At 43.0% G+C, this 12,446-nt stretch overlaps 1 protein-coding gene across 1 annotated transcript; it reads right to left on the bottom strand.

Annotated features, from left to right (window-relative positions):
* Positions 1 to 3,019: 3,019 nt before the first annotated feature.
* LOC147425436 (uncharacterized) lies at positions 3,020 to 12,132 on the bottom strand. Its single transcript, XM_086500388.1, has 7 exons — positions 11,586 to 12,132; positions 10,499 to 10,980; positions 10,140 to 10,274; positions 7,372 to 7,514; positions 5,638 to 5,704; positions 4,640 to 5,407; positions 3,020 to 3,540 (listed from the first exon to the last, which is right to left on the bottom strand). The coding sequence occupies exons 1-7, from the start codon at positions 12,130 to 12,132 to the stop codon at positions 3,319 to 3,321; spliced, it is 2,364 nt and encodes a 787-aa protein (XP_086356514.1). The 3' UTR covers positions 3,020 to 3,318.
* Between the last annotated feature and the right edge of the window lie 314 nt (positions 12,133 to 12,446).

Here is a 12,446-nt window from a genome sequence, read left to right as displayed (position 1 = left end):
CTATTCCAAGAACCATTTTATCTAACCTACACTATGGTTAAACCCACACATACCACCATAGAATGTGATTGACAACACGTGAAGATGCCATTTTTGCATGGAAGAGGACCACCAATCGGCTGTGAGAACATAGCTAAACAATTGCAGGCCAAGCTCCGCTCAAAACGGTGGCATGAATTCCTAATGCCTACGTTATGAGAGACCTCATTGTGAATTGAAAATGCTAAGAAGGTGACTTTGGAGGTGACAAAGGGGCGTCTATTTCTTTATTCATATAGAATATACCAATGTAAACGTCGTAACACTCCTGCTTTTCTTCAGACTTAAGAGTAGATTTAGATGTCATCAAAGAACATAAGGGCAATCCACACTGAGGCAAACAGCAATGAGGCTGTGGATACTTGTTCTTTGTCACCTACATCAGCGCAAAGGTGAAGCCAAAATAGTCGTCATCAGAAGCAAAAATCTTTACAGGAAAAGAAAAGGGCAGGAAAAAAATGTTGGTCAGTAAATGTTTCCCACATTTTGCAAAACTTTTGCATAAATTTCGCAATTTTCTTTTAAAGATTAAGATCGAAAATTAAAGGGAACATTGTTTTATTTTATTTTAATGTGCCAATCTCCAAAATATTGGCTGCAGGCAACATCATCATGGGCGATCCAGATATTGATTGATTGAATGATGGGTTTGTCCCTCGTCTGTGTCGAAGGCGTCCGGACAAAACTTCTTTTAAGTATTGTCCGGGCTGATGGCTGACAGGCCAAAAGGGAGGCGGTTGCTTTTTGAATGTCGCAAAATCTTTTGCTGCTCAATGTCAGAAGGGAGGGACAACCGTCTCATCAAGATAAAACTCACAAAAGCACAGAAATAGCAATGGTTCTCACCTACATTTGTCAACTTCCTCACCATTTGTAGTTCTCTATTTGGGTGGATGGGATTTCTCAATTCCTTTTGTCGAAAATTTTGGACATGCACTACTTCTAGCATACCATGAAAGATAACATTGAATGCGCACACATGCAACCTTCTTTAGAGAGTGCAGTTCAATGTACAGGTCACACCCAAATTGGTACTCTCGGCACTAACGAGATACCAACAATAGTCGGAGACCGTGTCAAAACATTGACTAAGGTCAGTATTTTGAAGAACCTTGGATACGTCCCAAAATCACACAACAAAGTCTTGGGGCAATGGAAATAAGAAGACAGACAGAATGCATCGTCCAATCTGCTTTGGCAACCCAACGAGGGATCATGGCATGATAGGCATGATTGTCTTTCCCTCACAAACAAAAAGCTTTCTGCAAGTTGTAAGAGCTCTCTGTTCCACAATTAAGAGCCCTTGAGATATTACCCCCTACCCCACCCCACCCCACCCCACAAAAACCAACCAAAAAAAAAAAACTGACACGAGGCCCAAAGCATAACAATTGACTAGTCTCATTCAAGACGGCAATCAGCAAGCAAGAGCAACATCCTAAGCAAGCTAGAAGAGATGAAACAGGTTTCGTCCCTTCCACCACACCGCAGACCAACATCTTAGCCTGGCAAATTACATGCTGTCAAAGACAATCACACGATCAGAGAAAATTATGCCTAAATAATGCAGAAGCGGTAACCCAATAGACAGCGCAACCATCCATAACCTGTTCAATCTATCAAAGGATATACACACCGTCTAGAAAAACACTATATACAAAGACCATCATAGCCTCTGCAAAAGCAGATGCCCACAAAGCAACCAACCTTTGGGTGGCACAAAGAAACCTTTTCCGTGCATACTGCTCCACTGGCCACAATGATGGTGCAGTAAGATCCTCTGATTAAATTTCCACAATAGATTCTACATAATTAAAACCCCATGAATGATTCACACGTCCACAGCTCACCATAAATCGAAAACTGTTCACCTGAGCCCAATCTCATCCATGCATCGATAGGCACATACACTCACAGGATGTTAATCAAAGCCTCATTAAGTTGCATCCAGCCACTACAAAACATTGCATCAGTATCTGAATCCAAGAAGTGCAGAAGAGATCAACTTTCTTATTATAAAGATGCTAGGCTGCCCATTTCTCATAAAATAATTGGGCTCCCATCACTTAGCACCAGAAATAAGTGACGTTACAACACCAAAAATCACAACCATAAGCATGCAAAAACAAATAGAACCCTCACACCCGCACGAGTCTTTTTGACATCTAGGCACCACAATCGTCAACCACTCTCTGCCTTGAATGCAAAAACCAGCATTGGAAAGGCATCATCAAATTGACTATAAAAAAAAAAAAAAATTGGTGCCATGCAGAGACAGACTTCATATCAAGCATAAGTCACTAACGAACCAGAGGTAGCCTAAACCACCCAAACAAATGCTCCACAAAACCTGCTTCTCATTTTTAATCCCAACTACAAATCCCCAATTTACCTGCAAGATTGACAAGAGGTGGAAAAAGGCTGCGATTGACATTAAGAGGCAAAAGACGCCTATAAGGTCCAAGGAAGATTGCATAAAAGCCTACACATTTAAGGAATCTACCCCAACATATTCCACAGTTTAAAGAATTTACCTGACATTTTCCAGACACACACACTGGAACCAAGAGATCTTTCCATGACAAGTGCAAGAAGGTTAAGAAGTTTAGAACATGGACAGCTTGTGATGAATAATGTTTGTTTTCGCTCCCAAGCTTGTTATCTAAAACAAAACACGACTCAACCGATTCATGCAACATTTGACACAACGTTTATCCAAGAGTGCATTAGAACCCAAGAAATCGCTTTTCAACTTGACATGCTGACCATAAAAACACCCAAAACAAAAAACCACCATAGGTGTTTGTCATACAAAAAACACATTGGCAGTGAACATTCCACTTCTCCATGGCGATCATAGCATCAAAGCAATCACATAAAACCATACAGTTTTTAACTTAGTACCATGAATTAACTGTGTGCAATCTCTCTTTACTCATATGAGAGTAGTCCACTCCTCTACTTTCACGTATACATTCAAGGCAGGCAAAAAGCATGATTCTCAAAGCTCAAAAAGACGATACATACAAACACAAGTCCCATATATACATCGAAGTACAAAGAGATGTCATACAAATATGTCGGATCAGCATGAAGCGATTCTTGAGCTCAGCTGCCCTAACAGAAAAAGCAAATTATTCCAAGCAGTTAACACATGTAGTTAGAAGAGTTATGCTTTTCAGTTAATCCATGTTAATTTCTACTTATTCCATCAAAACTACTACCTGCAAAAATGAAGCCCACAAGCCACACTGAGGGCTTTTGGTGAAGAAAAGCGATTCATAGGAGCCGCCTTTTGAAAGGTCTTACCAGCAACCCAACTCCAAGACCAACTCCTAGACATAATCCCAACCCTATTCCCACTCCAACTCTTACTCCTGCATTGAACCAAGACAGTTCTCCTTCACTCTCACCAATGTAGGCACCACCTATTGGCATGTAAAAGCTGCTCATAGATAGAGGATGATCATCCATTTTTGCATAAACTGCATCCTCAGCTATCTGGAAAGAGGCAAAGCAACTAACTCAGAAAACCCTGCATTCAAGGATATCACCAGAAATGTAAGAACGGTGCTCTCATATCATTCAATGAATAGAGCACTGTGTCCTGCCTTCAATGTGTGTCAAAGTGTTACAAAACAGAAGCTCAAGTAGGCATACCACCAAAATAAAGAGACTACTGCAAAGCCAATTAGCTGATACTGAGTTTTAAAAGCCAGAAGCCTGACTCCATTAAATAAAAGCAAGGTAGTGGGGGGGCAAGGATGATCTAAATGGTAACCATATCCACATGGCACTGTTGCACAAAAGTCCTTAACTTCCACAATCCAATGAGGGCAGAGATGGAATAACAAAATCCAGGGCTTCATGTGCACAAGCATCAATAAGAATAATCTGAATAAGCAAAACAACACTACTTTTCTACCGCCAAATAAACAGCAGCCATGTCCAAATCAAGATAACACAGAGTCAAAGCTCATTCTTAACAAATTCAGTGCACTGGCACAGAATTTTAAATAAGAATGCAACACAACCATAACAAAGGCCAGAAAATTACCATGTGGCCATATCCATATGGCCACAAGGTAGCGGTGTCACAAAATTCATGTACACCACTACCATATCCATATGGTAGCGGTGTCACAAAACTCATGATGAACACAAGCATCATAAATTTCAATCAGAAGAAGAAAACCACCATTACTTTTCTGCAAGGATTAAAAAAAGAATCCAAAGAAAACCAACATTACTTTTCTGCAAAGAAGCTTAACTAAAAATGCAACAGGGGACTACCACCAAAATGCCAGGTGAAAAATCACCATAATTGCAAACATCTTTTGCAAGGATCATTAAACTTAAATCCGAAGAAGAAAACCAACATTACTTTTCTGCAAAGAAGCTTAACCTAAAATGCAACATGAGACTACCACCATAATGCCCGGTGAAAAATCACCATCATCGCAAGCATCATAAAAATAAACCCAAAGAAGAAAACTAACATTGCTTTTCTGCAAAGAACCTTAACTAAAAATGCAACATGAGCCTACCACCATAACGCCCAGTAGAAAATCACCATCACTGTAGACACTTATCATTGTACCTGTCTAGCAACAATCTGATTAGGTTGAGCTTCTTCAACCTCAGGAATGACATCCAAGCTGGACTGCCTTAGATTCTTTTTCCTCACGCATAACTGAACTGTTGTCGTAAGGGCAAGGGGAGAGCCACAGCTTTGACCAGCAACATAAACCTCCATGGTAGGATTCACGGTCGAGAAGTCCATCCTGCCCTTCAAAAAGAAGCAAGAGTGCGAACTTATTCCACATGCGCACTCCATACTCCATCCTGCCTCATTACTATGGCAAGGTGCGGAAGCCACAGTAATGTGCCCATCCTTTATTGATTCATACTCTGATGTGGAAGCTCCCCTGCCTAATGTCCCATAAATGACAAGCTCATCCTTATCATAAATCTCAAATGGCAGATCCCCGGTTGTTCTAAGGTTGTTGGTGCTCACATAGGTAGCCTCCGCTGCCCCTGCATCCACTCTATCTCTTCTCAAGACAAAGCATGCTCTCTCTAAGGGCGAAATTCTGCCCCCATTCACTTCAAGCTCTGCACCAATGTTCCTTTGAGGGTATACGATGAGGAGAGAATCCGGGGCTTTATCAGATACACATGAGCTTGCTCTGACATAAAACACTCTCACATCAAACCAAGCAGGCTGCACCGGCTTTGCCATTGCAGAGAATGACGCATGCTTTGTTAGAGTGCTGACAAAGGGCTTTGAGGTGTGGTTGTTCCAAAAGTTTGAAGCTGCTTCTTGTCTGAAAAGGGATTCAAACTCTGTGGGATCCTCCATATGATCCTGTCCAAAAGCAGGGGACAGAAAAAAAGAGGTTTCTAAACGTAGCTCTGTGGCAGATTGAGAGAACCCTTATCTCTTAAATGTCTGCGAGCATAGCTCAGAATATTGAGCCCAGTAACATGTTACTGCAAGCACCGTCTCTTTTCTTGTTATCAAAAAAACCTCCTTTCCTGCTACAAGCAGAGATGGTTTACATACAAAACACGGAGTTGAGGAGCAGAGGCTTACACCTTTCTCCTTTTCCGCCTTCCTCTTCTCTTCCTGCTGCTACCGCCGTTGCCCACATGCCATGCAAGACTGAGCAAATGCATGAAAACAACGGAGCTAGCAGATGCTGTTCATGTACTTGAGAAACGCCCACCGTCTCCCAGGCATACCTGGAGCTGTGCGAGCATACCTACTGAAATGGCCTAGGCTAGGCCTAAAAGCAACGTCAAACAACAATTAGAAAGAGGACAATGGGGAAGTGAGGGGCGCAAGAACCAGGGGCCATCCACAGAGAGAGAGAGAGAGAGAGAGAGGCCGAGAGAGAGCGAATCACTGAGAGATGAGAGAAGATGTGGGCGCCGCTGGGCTCACTGCATGCATGGCAAGAAAAAATGTGGGCTAGAGCCTAGAGAGGTAGGCGACGAGGGCTTCAAACGAATCCCCAAATGCCTAGATTCTAATGGGCCATCCAAATCATCGGATGTGAGAAGCTGCATGCACATTGCAGATGCAGTGATGTGGGCGCAGGCGCTAGAGAGAGGAGAGAGAAGATGTGGACGCTGGAGACTCGAACAAAGGGATGATGTGCATTTAAAACAGCAGTCCACATGACCATTTTCCGTTTGGAGCGGGTACTATTTTAGAAACAACCACGCCCATGCCCAACGCACTATAGGGCAAAAACCAATGGGTACTCGTGGCCCCCGCGACCACGTGGCTGCCACTTAGGCGTCAATTTTCCAACAGCAAGCCGCAAGGCAGTCCAGTCACATTCTACGCGGGTATACAGCAACATTAATATAAGCGAAATTCATTTTCAATACAAAATATAAGCGAAAGTGAAAAAAGATACAATGTTTTTTTTTTTTTTTGAAAAGAGTAGAAAAATTTGATTAATAGAAAAACAGAGATAAGTACATCAAGGCCCACAAGTTAGGGGAGGGCAGCCCTAAGAACAAAAGGTTACTTCAGGATGTACTCCATCATGAGTAGTCTAGTGGGGGAGAAGAACTGAGGGATAACTTTATCCCATTTCTGCCAGTTCAGCTCTCTTTGGAGGGATGAGATAGAGGTAGACTGGGGAAGAGTGTCTTTAATCCTTGAACATAGGGTTTTGGCACATCTGCCAAGTTCATATACAAGCTGACCAAGGTGGGGTGTCGGGGAATCAAAGGTTACAGCATTCCTACAATTCCAGATGAACCAGATAATACAACCTCTCCATTTATTCCAAAGGGGAATATCAAGACCTTTACAGTTCCCCAAGAGCAATTCCTTGTAGGTGATTAAGTGAGAGGAGATCTTTGTAGCAGCAGGACTTGATAGCATCCAGAAAAGACCTGTTGAGAGGACAGTTGAAGAAGAGGTGACAGTGGTCTTCAGTATGCAGGTGACATCTTTTGCAGATTCCATGCCCTTTACCACACCTTCTAGCTTTCTGCCCTATCCAACAAGCATGGTGTATTAATAGCCAAAGTAGAGTACCCTCCTTAATGGTGTTAGCAAATGCCCATATGCAGATGAACCTGTAGGACCACTGCCTGCAACTCCATTGGAGCTTCCATCTAGAGTTTAGCTTTCTCTTTAGCTGCTCTCCTACCCTTTTTTGCTTCTTGAAGGCAGAATAGATTTGACTGGCTATTTGAGGAAGTTGGGCAGACTTTTCAGAGGCCCTAGCGGGAAGACGAAGCTGCCTTGTTACCACATGAAGTCTGTCCAAGCACCATATTGCATCAGTTTGAGAGAGATGAAACTACCTTTGAATTTCCCCTACTTCCTTGATAGACTCTTCCCTGAAGAGGTCACCCCAATTCAGAATTCCAGCCTTAAAGCATTTGTGTGCTCTTCTACAGCATCCCAGCTTTAGATTACCTGCACAAGGACCAGTCCAAGGAGAATCCTGGAGAAAGAAATGCTTGTTAGAGAGAAGAGTGTTAGTAAAATGCCATTTTGATTTCATGATTTGCCAGGAGGACCAGAATTTGCATATGAGCTTGGAACCATAAGGAACAAAGTCCTTGGAGGAGAGGATGATGTCCCTGAGTGACAAATTTGACCAGGATTTGTAGTCCTTTAGCTTGAATTTGTGAATGGTTCTTTTAATTAGTACTACCCACTAGTCCGATGAGTCCAGACTCCTCAAGATCCATTTAGCTGCCATCTTAATTGATATAGTGTCCAGATCAAGCAAACCCAGTCCTTCTGCTTCCTTGGACAAGAAACATGTAGACCAAGCAACTTTAGGAACTGAGCTGGATTGTTCATCATAACCCCAGAGAAAGGACCTGAATATGGATAGAAGTTTTTTAAAATGGTATTTGGTTGGCATCCAACAGGACAAAAAATATATTACTGAAGGTAGCAGGTAATGGTTCAGGATGAAGATCCTGTTTGAAAAGGAAGCTTGCTTGTCCCTCCATTTGAAAACTTTTTGTCTGACTTTGTTTAGGACCCACTCGCACCTTTGGTTGAAGGTTATCCTGAATCCAATTGGGATTCCCAAGAGCCTAAAAATTTGCCTGTCCTGTATTTGAGAGCAACCAGCAGCAATCATGACAGTAGGAATGTCTCCATCTGAGAATCTGAACCCTGTTTTGGTATGGTTGATGGAGGAGCCACTGGCTAGACAGAAAACAGTTAGACAATCCTAGAAACTATTGGTGCTTTGTTCATCATTTGACATGATAGCATTCGTGTCGTCAGCAAACTGTTGGAGATAGAGAGGATTAGCAGCCCCAGGTATGTTGATGCCTTTAATGTGCCCTTTGTCTAGAGCATCTTTCACAAGCCATCCCAAAGCATCTGAACTTATAGCAAACAAAAGTGGGGCTACTGGGCAGCCCTGCCTTATGGACCTCTTTAGGGAGATGCAATCAGTCAGTTCACCATTCTTTGCTACTTTAGCAAGAGCATTGCCAAAAAGAACTAAAATGAACTTTATAAATTGTTTACCAAAGCCAATATCTTGCAAAGACTGAAACACAAAATCCCACTCAATCCTGTCATAGGCCTTGTCAAAGTCAATTTTGAAGAACATGAAATGTTGCTCAGACTCCTCAGCATATTCAAAAGTTTCCCAGAGAGTAATAATAGCATCCAATATGAACCTCTCTTTGATGAACCCCTTTTGTTCTGGAAGTATGATGGTCTTCATGATGGGGCTGAGTCTTCTAGCAAGAGCTAAGGCAAAGACCTTATAAGCAGAGGTCAGACAAGTGATAGGTCTCCAATTGTTTAGGTCCCCCTTATCCCCTTTTTTGTGTATAGGCTTAATGACCCCTGTATTCATTGAGGAGGGGAGGGCTCCTAATTGTAAAGCCTCCTGCCAGACTTTCATCAAGTGAGGAACTAGGAAGTCCTGATACTCCTGATAAAACTCATTAGGCATGCCATCAATGCCTGGAGATTTCCATTTTTTCATAGCACAAATGGTTTCTTTCAGCTCCTCTTCTTTGAGGGGTTCATCCATCATCTTGGACAGGCTTTGAGGAACCATATGTTTCCTTATTCTTGCAATTTTAGCCCTTGCCTTAGTCATGTCAACCCCCCTTTTAGGAGGAGCTGAAAAAACCCTAGTGAAGAAGTTATGAACAGTTTTCAGATTCTCCTGATGAGATTGAGACTCAATTCCAGTTTCATCCTTGAGAAAGAGGATGAAGTCCTTAATTTTTTTCTTTTTTAACAAGTCAAACATGTTTTTATCAGGAGTATCTATCTTCCCAGCCCAGAACTCTCTAGTCCATACTAAGGAGTTTTTAGCAATTAGAAGGTCTTCCTTTCTCAACTTATCCTTAAGGTCAAGAAGGTCAGGGGAGGGGGGACTATCACCACTGGAACCCTTCTCTAAGTCAGAGATGCACTTTTCTATCATCATTCTCCTGCTTTTCCTAATGGTCTTAGCCTTTTCTTTGTAGTCCTTCAAAACTCTTTGAGTCAGTTTCATAGCTTCATTCCAAGCTTTAAAGGCAGACTGTTTTTTACTAAATGCATCATGAAAGACCTCCTTCACTTTTTGTTTAATGCACTTGATGGGCAGGAGAGACTGATCAATGTGATGCCAACCTGATTTGAAGGTGAAAGCTTCTTTGTGGCATTCAAACATCAGTGGACAGTAATCAGACATCAAGAGTGAGTTATCTTTCCAACAATTGACCTGCCAGTATTCACTGAGAAGACCAGAATTCATATAAATTCTATCAAGTCTGGCAGCTATGTATGCATTACCTTGTTGTTTGTTAGACCAGGTAAAGCCAGAAGTGGGAGAAGTGTCCATCAGGTTGTGGTGGTCCTTCAGGTAGTCCTTTCATTACCTCCTATTGTCTGGCCCAGTCTGCTCTATGTCTTCCACCATGTTAAAGTCTCCCAGCAGAATACAGGGTTGAGGAAGGACTTCAAGTTCTTTCCAGGTAAAGGTTCTCTCTGCAATAGAGTTGGAAGCATATAAAGAGACAATGGTAAAGTTGAAAGGAGAGTCCACACTCAAGGCCACCCAACTATGATTTGAGGAGGTGTGTACTGACTTTACCAATGGGACATATTTTTCAGAGATGGCTATAGCAGCTCCCCCTTTACCATTTGCATGATTTGTACAGTACCATTTCCAATTGGCTCCAATCCTTTGCAAATTAGAAGTCAGGATGAAGCTAGAGACTTTAAGTTCCTGTAAACATATGAAGTCAGGTTTACAGTTAGAATCCAGTAGCCACCTTTTGATCATGTGGGCTCTGATAGGATCAGTAAGTCCTTTACAGTTCAAAGAGAGGCCTTTGAAGGGAGGTTGCTTCATTTTTTACTGGTTTTTAGGGGTTTTGCCAGAGACACAGAGGCTCTGTTAGGGCCTTTAGACAACTCCTTTTTTCTCTTAGCCTTGGAGGAGCTAGAGACAGGCAAAGTTTCCTCTTCTGCTTGAGTCATAGCGGTGTCAGAGGAAGGTATTAAAGGAGAGGTAAGGTTGTCCTTAATAGCCATATCATGGGCTTCAAGCTGTTCATCAAAAGAAGAGTTAGGGTTATCCAAGGGTTTAGGAAGCTGTGAGCTAGGGATAGTTTCTTCATCAAAGTCTGAGGAGGAGGAGCATCCTTCTTCATGCTCAGGGTTCTGGACTTCCTGCTCAGGCCCAGTAGTGTCCATAAAATCTTTGTCTTTATCCCTTTGGCTGGGCTTGGATATCTTGTTCAGGTCATGTTGATCAGCTTGTCCATTCTCATCATTGAAGTCTTTGAAAGTGGAGAAGGGTTCAAAGACATTTTCCAGCAGAGGGCTTGGGAAAGTTTTATTTTTCCCTTGTTTGCCAAACTCACCTCCTCTGGATGTGTTCCTCTTGTTGACTGGTTGGAAGCCATCATTCTTATTAGTAGGCTCAGGATCTGTAGTTGTAGTATTCTGTTTAATCTCAGGACAATCCTTGATATGGTGGCCCTGTTTGAAGCATTGAAAGCAAGCATTAGGGAGGTTCCAGTAACTGATCTTCTGAGAGTGCAGGATGATACCAGCAGGATTTTTAATAGGGACCTCCACTCTCAGCTCCTTACTAACATCAATTTCAATTAGCATCTGGGGGTCCCATTTCGGGTTAAAGCCCCCTCTAGCTTTTTGTCCAAGGACTCTGCCAAGACAGCTTTCAATTTGTTTCAACCAGGGATAGAAGTCTATGGGTAGGTCTGGGAACTCCACCCATACAGGGACTTTGGTAGGTTTAGGACCCCTAGGGTTAAAGCCAGGGTACCAGCTGAAGACCGACATAGGAGTATTTTTGATAATCCATTGCCCTTGACTGATAACTTGGAAAGCACTGTCTGGGTCTTCAAAGAAGAACAAATAATAATTGTTTGGGAGGTACTGCACCTGTTCCAGCTTGAGGTTTCTTCCCAACCATTGCTGGTTAGTCCAGGTTTTGAGGGTTTCCAGGGAGGGTCTTAAGCCATGGCAGAGGCCTATAACCACTTTTTGCTTAAGTTGAGACTGCCAGTACTCAAGATCTCTGTAGGGGATAGTAATGCCCTCTTGTTCAAGCTGCTGATCTTCCTGAGTATCCTCTTCATCAATGGGGGGAGATTCCCTGCTTGAGGAGTTAGTGTGCCCATGAGGTGAGCAGCCTCTTTCAAAGTCCGGGCCAGAGTTCCCATGTCATCGCCTGCATACTTTGCATTAACCTTTGAAAACTCATGGTGTATCTCATATTGCTGGTCATTGTCACCACCGCGGCCCCACAAAGGATTTACATAGGTAGGAGGGAAGCTCAGAGGGCCAGAGGGTCTGAATATAGAATCCATTCCTCCTCTAACATAAGAGGGGAGTTGCCCATGCCCTAACAGGGATGAAGTATCATTCATGCCTGCAATAGGGAGTTGATCAGAAGACATACCTTGAAGATATCTCGAGCCAGGATGATTCAGGGGTGGTAGCATGCGCGGCGAAGGTCTATGGGAGCCCAGATTCATCAAGGGAGGAGACATATTCTGCTGGGAGGACCTCGGTTGAGGAACAAGCCCATTCGACAAGGCTTCATGTAGCGCCATGCTGCCCCTCCCCCCGCGGGGGAGAGCAGGAGAACCTTCAGGTGCACAAAGTAGGGTGTAGGTAGAAGATCGGTTGAAGGGGAAGCAGGAGAGATCGATAGGAGAGTTGTATGCAAAAACATGTAGAGCGTCACCTCTCTACTAGTAACGTTCACATCCCTAGTACCTTTGGGTGTAGGCTTCATATTGAAATGCAAAGCCCACAAGATACAATGTTGAAAGAGTAGGCTTCATATAATATGCAAAGCCCAGAAAACCCTAGAGGTTAGCGATGGCGTAGCTTCATCATCTCTGCGCCCGCCTACCGCCCAGTG

This window comes from Adiantum capillus-veneris, chromosome 25 (assembly GCF_014529385.1).
Source record: "Adiantum capillus-veneris isolate H3 chromosome 25, ASM1452938v2, whole genome shotgun sequence".
NCBI lineage: Eukaryota > Viridiplantae > Streptophyta > Polypodiopsida > Polypodiales > Pteridaceae > Adiantum > Adiantum capillus-veneris.
This window is presented reverse-complemented; position numbering and strand designations above follow the sequence as displayed.

What these genes read in the sequence shown, in the direction of transcription:
- LOC147425436 (XM_086500388.1), bottom strand. Translation starts at nt 12,132, where the DNA reads ATGGCGCTACATGAAGCCTTGTCGAATGGGCTTGTTCCTCAACCGAGG. An exon ending in ATCCCCTACAGAGATCTTGA is followed by an intron (nt 10,981 to 11,585) that starts GTACTGGCAGTC and finishes CTACAACTACAG; the next exon opens with ATCCTGAGCCTACTAATAAG. An exon ending in GAAGGCGGAAAAGGAGAAAG is followed by an intron (nt 5,408 to 5,637) that starts GTGTAAGCCTCT and finishes GCTTTTGGACAG; the next exon opens with GATCATATGGAGGATCCCAC.